Source organism: Lygodium microphyllum, chromosome 3, assembly GCF_053477565.2.
Source record: "Lygodium microphyllum isolate KBCC chromosome 3, Lygodium_microphyllum_v1.1.10, whole genome shotgun sequence".
Classification (NCBI taxonomy): Eukaryota; Viridiplantae; Streptophyta; class Polypodiopsida; order Schizaeales; family Lygodiaceae; genus Lygodium; species Lygodium microphyllum.
The window spans coordinates 96,817,004-96,836,209 of NC_141137.1; the positions used below are offsets into that span (position 1 = coordinate 96,817,004).

Sequence of the window (19,206 nt, forward strand, 5' to 3'; positions counted from 1 at the left end):
CCTTTAGCTAGTCACATGCTTCCACACAAGCAACACACCCTTACCCCTCTGTCTTTCGGTGTCTCTTATGAACCCCCAGCTTTGCGTCTACCCTCACGATGGCAACAACCTCAACATTTTCAATATCTATGGCTTCATTTTTGTCCTTTTTTGCTAGGGGCTCAAAGGACAGCTGGAGGTGTCAAGTCCCCAATATGAGTCGGTGCGACCGCATGGTAGTGAGGGTATGTATGTCACACACCGACTGCCAAGGGCTCGTGTGATACGGCCCTACGCAGGGCCATGGCCAAAATAGACACCAGAAAGAGGGTCCAAAAACCCTAAAATCTTATATAAGTGCATCCCCACACCCTGATTGGACTCTTTTGGAAGAGAAGAAGGGGCTGAGCGACGAAGGAACGCGTCTGGAGCTCGGCTGTCTTCTGCGGTCGTCAAGATGCAGATCTTTGTGAAAACCTGTGAGTACACACACACACACACACTCTCTCTCTCTCAGCAATCATCCGCACGTCTGCTTAATCGTCTGGTGCTTATCTGTTGTTTGAATTAGCAGGATCAGATAAAATTACCTCTGGTATGTTGCTTGAATGAACTACGATCATATGCATTAAGCTCTGTTCTATTTGTCTGTCTGTCAGTGACCGGCAAGACAATCACGTTAGAGGTTGAGTCCTCTGACACTATCGACAATGTGAAGGCCAAGATTCAGGATAAGGAAGGGATTCCCCCTGACCAGCAGCGTCTGATCTTTGCTGGAAAGCAGCTCGAGGATGGCCGAACCCTTGCTGATTACAACATCCAGAAGGAATCCACCCTGCACTTAGTGCTCAGGCTCAGGGGTGGAGCTAAGAAGAGAAAAAAGAAGACATACACCAAGCCAAAGAAAATGAAGCATAAGAAGAAGAAGGTCAAACTCGCAGTTTTGCAGTTTTATAAGGTGGACGATTCCGGGAAGGTGCACCGCCTCCGTAAGGAGTGTCCTAATGCAGAGTGTGGGGCTGGAACTTTTATGGCGAACCATCACGACCGCCATTACTGTGGCAAGTGCGGCTTGACCTATGTTTATCAGAAAGCATAGGAGCTTCAGGCTTGGGTTTGTTTCCTCTTATTTTAGCCTGGTTGTGGCATTCATTTAGACTACTTTAGAAGAGGTAGCTCCTATTTGGTTATTTTGGCACTTCTAATGTTGAAACACATAACAATTTTTTGTTCTTTATCTAAGGGTGCAATGTGCAGTTTGTAAAAGCTGCTATGCTTGAGGAATCTGTATTTACTCTCAGAGAAGTGTCACTTTTTAGCTGGTACAGTATATTGAATGCCAAATCTTTGGTCCCTTCGGTGTGAGATAGTTTGTTATTAAGCGTCTGGTTATGTGATTTATTGTTCTTCAGGTAGTGTGTCATGTTAGTACCTGTTTTTTTGGACAAGTGAAGTTTCAAATATTTAGAGAACGGTTGCTGTTGCTGTTTGCATGCCAGCATTTGATAACTCTCATGTACTGCTGCTCGTTTGGGTTTTGTGACATGACAAGTGTATCATCTAGTAGTTCTGTTATTTTTTTGTTGGGAAGAATAATTTTTTGGGAATCAAGGGTTGTTGGTTGTATGGTATAACCAAGCAGGCAAGACTATATTGGGAAAGTCCCACAGATTTGTGTATTAGTGTTAAATGTGGCAGTATGAAGCTATGGCATTTTATGAGCTTAATAAATTCTGATACATAAGTTTGAAGTTATTGGAGTAGTTGGTGCTGTAACCCTGTTGTACTCTTAAGTTTAAAGTTATTGGAGTAGCTGGTGGTGTATCCCTGTTGTGCTCTTGGATCTGAAGGGCTTATTAGTATGCTTTCTAATCGAAAATGTAAGGTGAACTGCAATTGCAGGTTTTAATAGCTAAGCTTGGAAGGTAGCAGGTAACATTATGGAGCTTCAGTTTGTTATTTGTACAAGATGTTTAGATGAAACCTACAAGCGTGTACATTTTATGAGCCTCACTTGCTAATGTAGATCATAGCTGAGGTCTTACTAAACTAGGTATTAAAAGATCTTGCAAGCTTCTGCTCTGAATCCCGAAGATTTTTGCACTGAACAGCCAAATCCATGAGAGCCAGATTTAAGATAGCATCTTGAATCCTTTTACATGAAGCAACCCAGTCTCGTTTAGCAATTTGGGAAGCTAGAACTTTTGAGTTTTGTGTCGAAGGATTTAGCCATGACTTTATAGGCAATGTTGAGTATAGTCATGGGGCCCTTAATGGGTTGGGGCTTAATTATATATTGTGTTTCATCCTATTGAGCCTCCTGTTGACATGCTTGAAGAGGTGCCCATGCCCAGTTTTTAAAGTGATCAACAAGAGTGTATTTCCATTTGCAGCCGCCCATAAAATAATACACATTATTTTTCGCTTTACATAGAATGTGTGCTTTTGGTGTGGAAGGCTTTATGTCTTAAGTTTGCACCCATTTTCCAGAATATTTTTCGCTTTACATAGAATGTGTGCTTTTGGTGTGGAAGGCTTTATGTCTTAAGTTTGCACCCATTTCCAGAATTGCATGCCCACACCTTGGGGTCGGGCATTTGTCATTTGGTATGTAATTAGCCAAAATCATTTCTACAATGTCACTTTCAACTCTCTTTGAAAGATGCCTATCAAACTCCAAAGTGATGTTTTTTTGTTGGTGATGGTGTTGTGTTATATCCCATTTTCGTCTTGTGTCACCATTGTGGTCTTGCTTGTTTTCGAGGGCTTTGAAGTAAAGGTGATTAGGCCTTTCACTCTCAAGTTCCCATTAGTGTAAACACTCAAGAAGTTGATGAGAACTAGTGCTGCCTTCAAAATCTTCAAGTAACCAAAGTGACATTTGATAATTAGGATTGATATAAGGTAATGCAGAATTGACATTTTCTTTTATTTAAGTATTAGACTTATTCTTTTTATAGCCTTTTTTATTTGATACATGAAATCTTAATAAGAGATTTAATATTACATTCTCCCAAGTTAAATCCATTGTGCAATCTTTGGAAGACCACGCCTTATTATTTCTTTTGGTAACTTCCATACGAGCTTAGTATGAAAAAGATGTTGACCTTGAACAAAGGTTGACCTTAAGCAAACTATTCTAAGGCAATCCTCCCTAAGAGGGCACGGGCTATTTTGAAGGTGCTCCCATGCCTCTTAATATTCTAAATGCATTTCAACAAGACAAGTGTCACTTCTCCAAATAATCTCCAAACTACAACATCATTCTTGATTTACCTCATTTTGATTGCATCTTGTGAACCAAATCTATAGCATAACCAAAGCTTTGTTAAGCCTTCAAACTATATGAGATTGTTCATCGTGCATTACCCCATCCTTGTGAGGTGCCGTTGCTTAAAGTTGTAAGGCTTTCATTTTCCTTGGAGAGTTGATCTATCTAACTTTAATTTCTTGGCCTCAAATTTGTTTAGATCACATTTAAGCACTACAATGAAAGTACATGATGTTTAACCCGAAACTCAACGTTGGGTGGATAGATCCATCATTGTATAATTTCATTTGCAATTAAAGAAATCTTAGTTATTTTCTAATTTGTTGTGTACACTCTATTCTTTACTAAGATTCTATTTGTTGTGTTGTGTAATTTTACAAGGTTGTCGTTTCTTTCAAAGCTTCGGGTAACCACCTTGAATTGATATCGCTCACCTTTTGAACCTTTGCAAGTTCCTTGCCTTTTTGTGTAGCATGGGTTTCCCCCTCACTAAGATATATGAGGTTGGCCAATCCTCCTTGGGTCTTCTAAGCAAATATCTCAACCACATTGTTAACTAATAATTAAACTTGAACTAGGTGTGGAGAAGGGAGAACGTGCACTTGTATAGAGGGTGCCATGAATAGCATATGAAGGCTAGTAGAACATGCATTCTATGAAACATGAAGAGAATGGGGAGGAGAGGGATCCTATACAAACATGCTAGGTGACCTCCACTTGTTACATGAACTAGCACGAAAATCTCTCCATCTCTCAGAGGAAGAAACAAAGACATCCTCTGAGTCAACAAAGAATTGTTGATAAGACATCGTCAATATCTTGCAAAACACCCTAAAAAAACCCATGTTTTGGTGGTAGATAGTGAAACCAACATCCTCCTTGGATAGGGTGGTAAATAACCTCATTAAGCACTATTTACACAACAATTAATAAATTCACAAAACTGAATTGCACACTACCATATAATCTTGGACATTTGACACCTTGTTGGCCCCAAAACTGGCACCGCTTTTGGTATTTATTTAACTTAATTGAAGAAGCAATTGATGTACTATGGGATTCTCCCAATCCCTTTCGGTATTCCAATTCCCCTTGTCCAAAATGATTAGCAAGTCTTCAGTTTGATTTGCCCTTTGATTCGGGCAGTCAATTGGCCTTCACATGCTTTGATGGAGATGGAAAATGCCCCAAATTCATTGATTCGCAGGTCCCTCTACTTGAATTGGACAGAAAATAGCTTCAACCTTGTTGAATCCAAGTCTTGGAGCTTCAAAATTTTTGCACGTTTCTCGAGGTTGCTGCTAAACCCTAATTTTTGCTACAAATTAGGGTTTACAATAGAGAAATTTGAAATTTCTTAGCCTCTGGTGATCTCAATGTTGTAATCTTCGAAGCATGGTTGTAGAAAGGTTGGGAGATGAGAGAAAATACTTAGGAGAGAAAATCCAGACTTTCTTCATGAAGAATTGAAGAAAATTTGTTATTTATTGCTGTTGCCTTGTCTCAACAGCTTATAGATGTAGAGAACTGAAGAAAATCAGTCATTTATTGCTGCTGCCTTGTCTCAACAGCCTGTAGATGCTGTCACCTGTTGTTGATTGTTCTCTCCTATCCCTGGTTGCCTCACAAGGTCCTCCAATGGCTACAAATCGGACGAGCAGCATCTCATCTCCCTCTCTTGCAAGTTGAATACACTAAAAATACCTCTCTCCAACCTTTAAAGACATTTTTCAGTCTTACATAGGCATTTTTGACATGTGGCAACCTTTCCAAATGGTTTTTTCAACATTATCTGTAATTAAATATTTATTTAAATATTAAAAATAAATTTAATAATTATTTCAATGTCCTGAAAAATAATTTGACTAGCTAATAATTAAATTGGCTAGGCAACTTCTATTCCTGAGTGTCTCTGTGCCATCTTTGACCATCAGATTGGCATGAAGTATCATTAAATGCCACTTCTTTAGTGTCACCAACTGACACTTGTGGCCAAATGAATGACCTAGGCCAACAATTGGCACCAAATGCCACCAAATACATGTGCGGCATAACTTATAACAACTTTTGCCTTTGACATCCCATGATTTCCTTGGGTCTTGGGCTTGTAAATTTACTCTAACCCCAGTTATACCTCACATGTGCAACATCCACTTAACCATGTGATTAAAAATTAATCCATATATTAAATTAAATGAGGTTTAAAAAATATATGTCCTCATGAACAACCCTCTCCCTTAAAATCCTTGCAATCGTCCTCGATTGCACTGCCAGATGCATCAAAATCAAAATAGTGGATTGGAATTTTTACAAGGCATCATAGTTAACACAACATTGCGCAGTATTGCTCAACCACTCTATATGCCCAACACATGCTGAAAATTACCATCCAATCATAACATAACATAAGACTCACAAAGAATCTCAAAAAACATTGTTAGATTATCATGTGACATGTCTATTTCTCATGAGCTTAACTCATCTGGCAAAACCAAACATAGCATAGCATTACCAAGCATAAACCATGACTAAAACATCAATGGCAACATAGTATAAGCAGTTGCCTATGGAACCAGATGTAAACCATTGAAAACTAAGCATAATCTGATCATAAACTGATCACTTGCTGATCTGAGAACTAATCACAAACTGTTGCAAATGTGATCCCAAATGATCACAAACTCATTGCAAAAACTGACCAGCTATCAATGCAAAAACTAATGCAAAACGGATCCCAAAAGTGACCACAAACAGTTCTCAAGCTGATAAAAAACCGAGCTGAAACTGATTAGAATTTTTGTCTCAAAATTGAGGTAAAATTCATGCCAAATTGATCATAAGTTGATACAAAAGTATAGTTTCAGTGCCCGAGTGAAACTCATACTCATCTGCATACATCTCACAGTGACTAGTACAATAAGTAGTGACCTCATGGTAAACATATTGTCGGTGCAGTGCCTTGGATGCATGCTGAATACATTCGAGATCCACTACATACGAGAGTTGGCCATAATTGGAGGAGTGGAAGTGCTACCTCCCCCTTGAGCATCAGGCAATACTCCGGACCCTTACTCTACTGAACCTGATGGAGCCCAAACTAAAGTCATCTCTAATTAAAAGACATCTAGGTAAAGCTGTAATAATTGAGGATGGTCTACAAAGTTATCATCTTCCATCCATTTGGCATCCATTAGTGAATAATTCTGAAATTTCACAAAGTATCTCCTGGAAACTTTACCTTTGACCTTTCTTTCCTTATGTGACAAAATCTGTACAGATACCAAAATCTCATCTAGTTCCTTAACCTCAGGCTGAATTTCAGCACACATATCCTCTGGCACATCGCTGATCTTCTCCAATACCTCGAAGGGCCCAAAGTATCTCATACTCAACTTCAGATACAATCTTTCTCTTCCTTTCATATTTTTTATCCTTGTCTTTTCAAAATGCAACAATACATAATCACCCTCTACAAATTGCAAAGCACGTTTGTGGCAATTAGCTACCCTCTTTTGCTTTTCTTGTGATCTTTGAAGTGCATATTTTATATTTGCATAGGCTATATCCAAGTTTTCCACATAATGATCAATCTCAAAGATCTTATCCTTAGTTTGTAGAATAGGTGGTACCTTCTTGCCATCCTCAATCATCTCAAATGCAGCTTTGTCCATAGAACTATGCATTGTGTTGTTGTAAGAAAACTCAACCAAGGGCAAATATTGCTCCCACTGTGTCTTGTGGTCTGAAACATAGCACCTCAAAATATCTAACACCGTGGAATTTGCTTCCTCAGACGATTGACCATTTGTTTGCAGATGGAAGGATGATGAGAATTTCAGCGTGGTACCCATATTCTCAAACAACCCCATCCGAAATAAATTGGTCATTCGAGGGTCTCGATCACTAATGATTGACTCTAGCATACCATGATACTTAAAGATGTGTTGCAAAAATAATCGTGCCATATAGTCAGCTTTTATTTTCTTCCTCACTGGAATGAAATGGGCTTGTTTGCTAAACCTACAAATGATAGTCCATATCCCACCATTCCTTGTAGGTGTCTTATGAAGCTCAAAAACAAAGTCCATTGCAATGCTCTACTAGGGCCTATCTAGAATAAGCAAGGGCTGCAACAAACCCAACATCTTTTTCCTCTCATGCTTTACCTTCTAGCATACGATGCATGTCTTAACAAACTGTTCTACATCATGCCTCAAAGTTGGCCAATAAAAGAAATTCTCCATTGTCTTGACCATGGCATCAATTCCTCTGTGTCCTTCATACGAAGGAGCATGACTTTCAGTGATAACTCTAGGCCTTAACTGCTTTGTGACACACAGTCATCCATGCATCATTAGAAATCCATCTCTTAGCACAAAGTGTTCATGCCTTTGGCCATTGCAAAGTTGATCATAAACATTAGCAAAGTTCGAATAAGCAACATATTGCTCTTTCATGGCATCCAACTTAGTGTGATAAACCATGTTGATGGTTGAAATTTGTGGCTTACGTGACAGTGCATCAGCCAGATTCGAATAGTCAATTGGTCTTCACTTTCTTTGATGGAGATGGAGAATGCCCCAAATTCATTGATTTACTGGTCCCTCCACTTGAATTTGACTGAAAACAACTTCAGCCCTATTGAATCCAAGTCTTGAAGCTTCCAATTTCTGGCACCCTTCTTGAGGCTGCTTCTGCTAAACCCTAATTTTTGTTACAAATTAGGGTTTACAGCAGAAAAATTTGAAATTTCTCAGCCTTTGGTGATCTTAATGTTGTAATCTTCAGAGCAAGGCTATAGAAAAGCTGGGAGATGAGAGAGAATGCTGAAGAGAGAGAAAATTCAGAATTTCTTTGCAAGGAACTAAAGAAAATCTGTCATTTATCGATGGTGCCCTATCTCAATAGCTTGTAGATGCAAGAACTGAAGAAAACCAGTCATTTATTGTTGTTGCCCTATCTCAACAGCCTATAGATGTTGTCACCTGCTGTTGATTAGTCTTCTCCTACCCCTGGTTGCCTCATAAGGTCCTCCAATGGTGGTTGCAAATTAGACCATCAACATCTCCTTCCCCTCTCTTGTAGGCCGAATACACTAAAAATGCCTCTCTTCAGTCTCTAAAGACATTTTTAAGGCTTGCGTGGGCATTTTTGATAAATGGTAGCCTTTCCAAATGGTTTTTTCAACATTATCTATAATTAAATATTCATATTTAATCTTTAAATACTAAAAAATAATATAATAATTATTTCAATGCCCTGAAAAATAATCTGAGTTGCCAATAATTAAATTGACTAGGCAACTTCCATTTCCAAGTGTCTTTGTGCCATCTTTGACCATAAGATTGGCATGAAGTACCATTAAATGCCACTTCTCTAGTGTCACCAACTGACACTTATGGCCAAATGAATGAGCTAGGCCAACAACTAGCATCGGATACCACCAAGTACTTGTGTGGCATAACTTATAGCAACTTTTTCCTTTGACATCCCATGATTTCCTTAGGTCCTGGGCTTGTAAATTTACTCTAACCCCATTTACACCTCACATGTGCAACATTCACTTAATCATGTGATTAAAAATCAATCCACATGTTAAGTGAGGTTTCAAAAATACATGTCCTCACGACATAGCCTTGAAACACGAGGAAATGTCTGTAGGATCACAAGAAAGTCATTGTAGAGGGTTCGCTTGGGGAAGATAGAGTGTGGCTATAGGATTATCCACGTTTGTTGAGGAGAGTTGTCACTTGACCAAGGAACACTGTGTTTGCAATAAAAGACTATTACCTAGCTGAGGAAGCTTGTAGCCTCCACTAGGAGAGGAAGTGGGTAGCAAAATGGGTACTTGGCATAAGAAAAGTTGACGCCTCCAAGCAGAAAGCTGCATTTTTAGCAAAACGATGATGTGGCAAGGCCGTTTGGTAGTTTGGTGTGGTCTCCTCTGTGAGAAGTTAGCTCTATGTCTCTCTTAGGTACCATGCTTTGATACCATGTGAGATTGTGCAACAGAAGAAGGAACTCAAATGCAGAGGAAGAGAGAGACACAATTTGCAAGAGAAGAAGAAGAGAAACCTGTAGTGAACAGGGAACAAATGTTGAATATAGAAGGAGGATTGATCAGTCCTTGCACACAGCCCATAGCGTCAATGAGGGCACCAGATCAGGATGATGTCGATGGCACCATCGAAGACGGAGGAAGGTGATAGAGTCAGAGTGTGCACTTGCCAAGGAAGGAGGGAAGATTGTAATGAACGGGGATCACGGGAATATGGCATGGGAACATACCAGTCACACTGACGGTATATAAGGTGTAAGAGGGTATTTTGAAGCATGATAGAAATGATCAAGAAACTCTCTTTTCACCTTCTCAAGCTTTCATGGCTTCCTCTCCTTCTTCCTCTTTCCCTCTTTCTCTCTCTTCTTCTTGCCTTTCTCTCTCCTCTCCCTCTTCTTCTGCAGTCCTTCTCTATCTCATTCTCCTTAGTTAGGACAGTTAGGTTTCCTTCATTACAAGTGGTATCAGAGCTTTGTCCTTGATCCTTCTCTTTCCCCATAGATTTAGGGCTCTCATAGTTTCCCACAGTTAGAAAGCTCCAATTACATCTCTTTCACAGGTACACAAGAGTACTCAGGCAGGCTGTCAGCCCTCTTGAAGTTTGTGGCAGCCTTTCTTGGAGCTTTCCCAAGAACCATGGACAAATCTGGAGGTGGGCAGACAAATTTGACAGGTCGTCACTAATTTTTATGCAAGTTTTTTTAGGGTTCTTGGCAAAAAGGAGGGCAACACAGTTAGAGAAGGCCAAAGACTCAGTTACTTTTCAAGAAGACCTTCTCTCTCCTCTTTTCCCAAGCTGCCATGGAAGCTCCAGCTCAAGAATCTCAGGAATTCTGCTGGTCCTGAGGTGTTCCCCTCATTGAGAGGAGCACAGTGAGCAGCACCACCACGTGGTTCAGCCCAGCCTGTGGCCCCCAGGAGCAGGCCGAAATTTGCGGCGCAAAAAATGGGCTGCTTCCTGGCCTGCAGGGCAGCCCCCCCAGCCTCCTCTCCTTCCTAACTTCAATCCTGGTCATTGGCCACCTTCTTGGGCAGCATGAGTGGCATTTTCTTCAGCCCTTGGACTCCCCTTTGGCACTCAAGAGACCCTGGTCTGGTGCAGTCCATGGCAGCCATGAAACCTTGGCATCAAGCTCAGAAATCTTGAAGATTTTGGTCTCTCCTTGGTCCTCGAGAGTCCCCTCTTGAACATTGCTCAAGATTTCAGCCATCAAGAAGAACAGGAAGAAGATTACAAGCAAGATTTGAAGGCATGTACTTGTGGGCAGCCATGGCTATGGAGTAGGACCTCCATTTCAGCAAGAACTCTCATGGAGAGGCCCTGAACCATCCTGCCCCAAGCTTTCTTGAAGAAGCATACCCATTTTTGGAGCCATGGAGCATTCGGGATCAAATGGAGCCCTCATGGAGGACTGAGGTGGCATCAGTGGCTGCCTTCTTCTCCAAAAGACTCAAGGTAACTGTTTCTTGGCTCTCATTCTCTCCGTTTAAGCCTCTTGTTGAATCCCATCCATTTGTTTGAGAGAATGTATGAGTCCAAGTAGATAATAGGAGACCCAGACCTTGAATGCATGCTGATTAATTGCCCCAGTCATTTCTCTTTGATCTTATAGTGCTGAAATGGATTTTTACTCATGCTGAAGCTTCATTGTGATTATATTTTGCTTACCCATAACCCGTTTGGCTTTTTGTGAATTGACTGAGCCAAGAAGTGATAAAAATCCATTGTATAAGGGTGAGTAGGCAGTGAGTCACTGCCGGTAAGCTCCCTATCCCTATTTCCCATTCCAATTCCATGCACTTCATGAAAAGCCCAAAATTTTGATTCCAGAAATGCATCTCATGCTAGTTGTTTAATTAATAAGTGTCTGCCATGTATATTCCGGGTGAGGAAAAGCCCGATGCCATGCGAGGTGGCAAGACAAAAGAGGGGTGACCCCCCCTTGCCATCAAAGACCCTGAAGGGGTGCACAACCCGGCCCGGGGGGAACTTTGCACACCTCCCGGTGATCTGGAGCCCAAATAATTATTGCAGGTGCAAGTATATTTGATGGAATAGCCTGAACCCTGATCACTTGAGCCTACAAACCCCTATATGTATTGGTAATGTCATAAACCGCTTGGTAATGTATGGTGGATGCAATGCAAGAAGGGCAGGGAATGCAATATGGAACTGGTCTAAGCAATAAGATATGGATGCAATGAATGTATGGCTTTATAGGGCATTGAGAGCCACCATTGAGGCCCTGGATGTTTGGGATAAGACCCTCACCATTGGGATAAAGAATGCTTCTTGAGGGAGCCTTTGCAGGGTATTGCATATAGCCAGTCCTACACAGTCAGCTCACAAGAATTGATTAGAGCAAAGCCTCTTTGTGTGATTGAGCGCAAGCTCTATAGCTTGACTCAAAGAGGGCATTTTCCCCTTCGATCTGAGCTAAAAATATCCCCATTCCGCCCTACGATTTGGGAGATACGCTCAGTTTTGTACCCAGAGGCACTGTGGGACAGGCAGCAGTCCTACACAGTCAGCCCGCAAGAACTGATTACAGCAAAGCCTTCTCGTGTGACTGAGCATGAGGTCTATAGCTTGATTCGAAGAGGGCATTTTTCCCTTTGATTTGAGATAAAAAACTCTCCATTCCGCCCTATGGTTTGGGAGTTACACTCAGTTTTGTGCCCAGAGGTATTGTGGGACAGGCAGTAGTCCTACACAGTCAGCCCACAAAAAGTGATTACAGCAAAGCCCTGATCATTTACTGTCGGAGATATTTTTACATAGCCTCGTAGAGGGGATCGAGGGCTTTCATTTGAATCAGAAAGTTTGGCAATTGGAGTTCACTAGCTCAAGTTATTGTCATTTCTGTAACGGGGGGTCTGGTAGACTGCACTTGGAATGGCAGGCCACAAGGGTAAAGCAAAGGCCCAGGAGGAATTTCAGCGTGAAATAAGGGACTCCCGTGCCTCAATGAACGATCCTAGCTCAGCCCAGGAGGATCATGAAGACTTGTTTGAAGAAGGTGCCCTCGAGATAGATCGTTTGTCTCTGCTCAACCAAACCCTATGCCAACATGAGACCCGCCATGCTGATCGACATCGAGAGATGGAGCAACGCCACAAGGAGATGGAAACCCGCCAAGATCAGTGTCATTCCGAGATGATGGCTAAGATGGACATACTCATAGAGCATATGGGCGCCCTCATTCCCGCCATTGCCCCCTCCTCGGATCGACCCAAGGAGTATGTCCCTCCCCGTGAGGCTAACCGCCCTCCCCCCTTGGAGACCGGGCGCAGCCCACAAGGTCTTGGTGGTACCCATGGCATTCCCCATAGCACTTATGAGACGGGTGAGCCCTCCGCTTAGAATGATGAGCCTCTCCTTCCCTCCCCCGTCCCGAATCCTTCCAGCCCATCATTGGCACCCCAACTCCCCCGTAAGGGAAGCTACTTGCACACTCAAGGAAATGGCCCCAATGCAAACCTTGGGCAACATGGATTGCACGCAGTGCATGGGCAGCATGTATATGGCAATGGGCAGCATGCATATGGCAATGGGTAGCATGCTTATGGTAATGGGAAGCATGGACATTTTGGACAGCAAGGTCCTAATGGGCAATTTGGTCCTCATGTAATGCACGGGCAGCATGGCCCCCATGGCAATTTTGGACAGCAAGGCATGTATGGGCAGCATGTAGCACATGGCATTCATGGGCAACTAGGCTTAAATGAGTTGCGTGACAAGATCGTGTTTACAAAATTCAATGGGCAATCCTCATCCCCAGCTGAACTAGAGGAATGGACCTCTAAATTGGAAGCCTATTTTCTCATCTACCCCCGTACCGATGAAGCAAAGATCATTTTTGCCTCCCTTCACTTAGAAGGTTTTGCCCACACATGGTGGAGATTTGTTCAGTGAGAAAACCATCAGTTTCATAATTGGGAAGAGTTCAAGATGCATATGATCCAAGTTTTTGTCTCCCTGGTGGAAAAAGAATGCTTGGCTAGGCAATGGTATCAATTTGATCAGCGAAATTTCACCGTGAGGGAGTACACCAACCAGTTTATGAACCTATCCATGTATGTTGAGGCAGTTAGTGATGAGGCCAAATTGCATAAATACATTTATGGGCTGGATGCGCATCTCTCAGCTGATGTAATGGCTCAAAAGCCAGCCACCCTGTTTGTAGCCATAGAGTTGGCCGAACGCTATAGTCGAAAGTACCGCCGCAATGAGAGCACGCAGCCCATTGTTGGGCAGCAAAGATACCCTAGTAGGCAACCCCCATATGCTACTAATTATTGCAGCAATAATGCGGGGAATGGCAGCCCAAAATTCCTACTTACCCCACTTTTAATGCTGAAAGGAAATAGTAGTTTTGGGACAGCATCACCCTTCAAAAGTGACCCAAAGTATGCTGAAAATAGGGCCAGGAATGGCTTAGGTTCCAACGGTCAAAAATTCATTCCTCCTGAAGTTGTCAAGGATAGAAAAGCCAAAGGCTTGTGTTTCAAATGCAGGGATAAGTACACAATTGATTATGCATCCAAATGCCCCTTTAAGAACGCCACTGTCAAGTTTAATAGCATGTATGTGCTGGAAGATAGTGACAAGCTGGAAGAGGACATGCATGACAGCTCTCAAATAATGACACTTGCTGAAAATGTTGAATATGAGGAGGATATTGATCCCGATCAGTTTTATGACTCACCGGACGGGTTCCCTTTTGACCTCGGTGGCTGCCCCATTGATAACATGCTTGGGAATGACCCTTGGCACCACTCATCCACCGCTATATTAGCCTGCTCAATCTCCATGGATGCATGGATCGGCTCTAGGAGTCCGAACACCTTACGGGTGCATGGTAACATTGATGACAAGAGTGTATACATCCTCATAGATAGTGGCAGCACACACAGCTTTGTAAATAAATCAACTCTTAGTCGTTTGGCATGTGTTCCCACTGAATTACAACAACCCCTTCGGGTTCAAGTGGCCAATGGAAATGAGGAAGTGATCCCATGTATGCACACAAGTGTCTCTCATGCTGGCTGAAAATTACACAGCAAAGGTGGACTTGATTACCCTTGATATGGGCCCCGTGGATATTGTATTGGGATGCGATTGGCTTCAGCAGTTGGGAAAAATCTCTATGGACTTCTTTCAGCTGTACACGGAGTTTGTAATGCATGGGCAGCTTGTACACTTGGAGGGAATCAAAGAAAATGCAGATTTTCAGCTTATAACAGCAAGACAACTCAAAAAGGAATTGAAGAAGCGCTCCCAAATCTTTGTCTTGCACTTGCATAAGGATAATGATGACAAACACACCTTGGGGAAGCAAAACGTAGCACTAAAAGCACTTTTGGCTGAGTATGAAGACTTATTTTAGCCTCCCACTACCCTTCCCCCTAAAAGATTGGTGGATCACTCGATCGACTTGGAGCCCCATGCCAAGCCCATCAATAAACCCCCATATAGACTCTCTAAATGTGAGAGAGAGGAAGTAGCAAAGCAAGTCAAGGAGCTCACTGAGATGGGATTCATAGAGCCTAGCTCTTCCCCTTATGCCTCCCCGGTCCTATTGGTTAAGAAAAAGGACGGATCTTTCCGGTTGTGCATTGACTATCGTGATCTCAATAAGATCACCGTCAAAAATAGATACCCCATCCCTCGAATTGATGACTTGCTTGATGAACTCAAGGGTGCACGCTACTTCACAAAAAAATGATTTGCGATCTGGTTACCACCAAATCAGAATGCAGGCGGGTGATGAAGTCAAAACGGCCTTCCGGACTGACCGTGGCTTGTATCATTTCCTTGTTATGCCATTTGGGCTCACAAATGCCCCCGCAACATTTCAGAACTTAATGAACAAGATATTGCAACCATGGCTTTTCAAGTTTGTGTTGGTATTCTTTGATGACATACTCATTTACAGCAAGTCAATACATGAGCACTTGAAACATGTTAGACAGATTTTTGATGTACTGAGAGAGCACCGTCTCTTTGCCAAAGAAAGCAATGTGTCTTTATGCAAACGGAGGTTGAGTACTTAGGACACATCGTTAGTGAAAAAGGCATCCAAGCTGATCCTAAAAAAGTGCAATGTGTCCGGGAGTGGCCCACCCCCACTACCACTACCTCCTTGGGCGGCTTTCTTGGTCTTTCCTCCTTTTATAGGAGATTTATTCGCCATTATGCCACCATTGCAGCCCCATTAATAGATCAGCTGAAAAAAGAGGCTTTCCTATGGGATGAACTGGCTGCCCGCAGTTTTCAGCAGCTGAAAGACTTGCTCACCTCAGCCCCCATCCTCGTATGCCCCGATTTTTCAAAGGATTTTACCATTCAATGTGATGCTAGTGGACGGGGTATTGGTGCAGTTTTGCTGTAGGAACATGGGGTAATAGCATTTGAGAGCCAAAAATTGGATGATAAAGAGAGAGAGTTGCATGTTTATGATCAGGAGATGTTGGCAGTCATTCATGCTATCAAAAAGTGGCATCACTACTTATATGGCAGCACATTTAAGGTAAAAAGTGACCACCGTGTGCTCAAATATTTCTTGACTCAGCCCAACCTCACTCCCAAACAACGTAGATGGGTGGCGACACTACAAAACTATGACTTTGAGATTACCCACACCCGTGGAAAGGACAATGTAGTGGCCGATGCACTCTCTCGCGTGTGGGCATGCAAAGTCTCATCCATCACTGAACTCCACCATGACTGGATTGAAGAGCTCCAAGAGGCATACTTGCTTGATGCTGAATTCAGCCCTCTTTTCCAGAAATTACAGCAAGGTGTCTTGGATGAGAACTCCCAATATCAGCTCCATAATGGCCTCATTTGGATCCATGGTCGTATTGTGATTCCCCATGCCTCTCCCTTCACCCAAAGGATCCTTGAAGAGATGCATTCTTCCCTGATTGCTGGCCACTTAGGGGTCTTCAAAACATATGATCAAGTTTCAAAAAGCTTCCATTGGAAAGGCCTATGGTGGGATGTAAAAGACTTTGTATCTAGATGTGTGCCTTGCCAACAAAATAAAGATAGATCTCTTAAACCGGGTGGTTTATTGTAGCCTTTACCTATCCCCGAAGGAAAATGGACCCACATTACCATGGATTTCATCACTGGTTTACCTACAACCAAGAAGGGTTGGGATAGCATTTACGTGGTAGTTGACGGACTCACTAAAGCAGCCCATTTCATCCCTACAAAATCACATTTTACAGCATCCCAAGTTGCCACTCAGTTTATGGAGCATGTTTTTAAATTGCATGGCTTGCCCCAAGTCATAGTACATGACCGGGACACCAAATTTATGAGTCAGTTTTGGCAGACCATTTTTAGCTCCATGGGGACCAAATTGGCTCCGTCTACAGCCTATCATCCCCAAATGGATGGGCAGAATGAAAGAGTCAATAAGTGGCTTGAAACTTATTTGCGACATTTTTGTCATGATGTGCAAAATTCTTGGGATGTATGGCCGCATTTGGCTGAATTTTCTTACAACAACTCCACCCATTCAAGCATTGGAGTCTCTCCCTTCAAAGCATTGTATGGTTATCGGGTGCCCCTTCCGACTACTATCTTGGCATCCAATTTACTGCAGTTGAGGGGGGCATTATTTTGCAATAGTCTAAGTACATTGGGCAACTCCTTGAAACTGTGATCTTCAATGAAAAGCTCAACCCCTTGGGGAAAGAAGAGCTGGACCGTATGCAAGCTCTACTCCAACAATGCAAGGTAAACCTCAAAAGGGCTCAAGAGCACATGAAGCTCCATGCTGATGCAAAAAGAAGACCCCTTGACTTTCAAGAGGGTGAAATGGTACTCCTCAAGGTCCCCAAATCCCGTTATGCCACACTAAAGGACGGCTCTTGCAACAAATTGGCACACCGCTACTATGGGCCCTACAAGATCATCAAGAAGGTCGGGGATTTGGCTTACCGCCTCCAATTCCCTTCCACCACTAAGATCCATGAAGTCTTCCACGTGAGTCAATTGAAACCTTTCATTGGCACTCCCAAAGATCATGTAGAGGAGCTCTCACCCATAGATGAGGAGGGCCTTATTCAGTACATTCCGGAAGCGGTCATTAGGCAACGTGAAAAGCAACTGCGTACCCGTTCCATACATGAATACTTGATCAAATGGCAAGGCCTACCAATAGAGGAAGCCTCTTGGCGCCCAACCTCTATATTGGATGAATTTCCATACCTCAAGGAGGTTGTGTTGGGCTGGTACCTCACCATGACCCCTGTTTTGGGTTGCAGTCTGCATCTGGACAGCCACCTGTTTTGTACCAGATTTGGTCCTGATCCACTCTCAGCCCCACCCCCCATACATGGCCAGAAAGTATACCTCGAGGGCTCCGTTCCAACACCTTATTTGCCCTGATCAGAGTTCCCTAGTGGAAGTTATGGCTGTTTTTCTCCAGCCATACCATCTGGGACTGTACACTAGAAATTCCTGGACAGCCCTTTATTTTGTACCAGTTTTGGTCCTGACCTGATTGCAACCCCGCCCCAACCACATGGGCTGAAAGTACATCTCATGGGCTTCGTAACGACACCTCAATTGTCCCAATCGGAGTTGCCCACACAAAGTTATGGCTGATTTCCTACAGCACACTCTTACAGTCCATGACTACATCCCTTGTTTTTGAGGACAAAACTTCATGAGACGGAATGGTTTGTAATGAACGGGGATCACGGGAATATGGCATGGGAACATACCAGTCACACTGACGGTATATAAGGTATAAGAGGGTATTTTGAAGCATGACAGAAATTATCAAGAAACTCTCTTTTCACCTTCTCAAGCTTTCATGGCTTCCTCTCCTTCTTCCTCTTTCCCTCTTTCTCTCTCTTCTTCTTGCCTTTCTCTCTCCTCTCCCTCTTCTTCTGCAGTCCTTCTCTCTCTCTTTCTCCTTAGTTAGGATAGTTAGGTTTCCTTCATTACAAAGATGATAATCTAACAAACTGGCAAGTGGAAAATGGCTATAAATAGCCAAAAATCCAAAAAACTGACTGACTTGAAATTTCGGGCAAAAAATATGGTTGAATAGTATTTAATGCTAGTAAAAATGCAAAAAATGCTCAAAAAAATCCCGAAAAGAGTGGACAATGTTTTATAGGTGAGGCATGTTGAAGAATGCAAAAATTACCTCGAGAAATGCACATAAAATCCCGATCGGAGGAGAAAATGCACTAAAGTCCAATAACCTAGGGCCAAAAAATATGGTTGACTAGCAGTTAATGCTGGTAAAAATGCAAAAAATGCTCAAACAAATCCCAAAAAGAGTGGGCAATGTCCGGTAGATGAGGCAAGTTGAAGAATGCAAAAATTACCTCGAGAAACGCACGTAAAATCCCAATTGGAGGAGAAAATGCATTAAAGTCCAATAGATTGAGTGCTCTAGAATGAGCTACCCCCTCCGTCAAAACAAGTGATAGATAGGTGAGAGCTCCTAAAGTCCTTGTCTGTTGACTCAAACTGAGGCTCACAGGCAGGAGATGACAAGGCAGGACAAACATGATTGCTAACACTTCAAACTATCTAGTTATGAAAATCTTCCTTTATTGGCCAACTTGATCTCAACACATCGTTGTTGCATCAACAAGGAGGTGGCTTTATCTAGCAAGTGTGGATTGCATTACCAACATCCCCCCTCAAACCCATTCTACTCCACCTCTGCAAAGGGCCATCCACATTTGTACATTCAAATCTATCTAAGTCTAGGAGGAAGCTCCATGTCATAGGACACTTATGTGGTCCAACTTTCTCTTCCTCCTCACAATCATATATGGAAACACGGACCCCTCTTGAATAGAACAACCCAATAGTTAAATAAATGACATGCATAGAAATATCCATTGCCAATTAGAA

The 19,206-nt window shown here is 42.5% G+C and overlaps 1 protein-coding gene across 1 annotated transcript; it reads left to right on the top strand.

The window, feature by feature from the left end:
* Nucleotides 1–298: 298 nt before the first annotated feature.
* Nucleotides 299–1,344, top strand: LOC148038641 (ubiquitin-ribosomal protein eS31 fusion protein-like). Its single transcript, XM_087673963.1, has 2 exons — nucleotides 299–458; nucleotides 639–1,344. The coding sequence occupies exons 1-2, from the start codon at nucleotides 437–439 to the stop codon at nucleotides 1,076–1,078; spliced, it is 462 nt and encodes a 153-aa protein (XP_087530089.1). The 5' UTR covers nucleotides 299–436; the 3' UTR covers nucleotides 1,079–1,344.
* The last annotated feature ends 17,862 nt before the right edge of the window (nucleotides 1,345–19,206 follow it).

Bases quoted from the DNA above. Each gene is read 5' to 3' on its own strand.
- LOC148038641 (XM_087673963.1), top strand. From the start codon at position 437: ATGCAGATCTTTGTGAAAACCT. The intron at 459-638 runs GTGAGTACACAC...TCTGTCTGTCAG, and splicing joins GCAGATCTTTGTGAAAACCT to TGACCGGCAAGACAATCACG.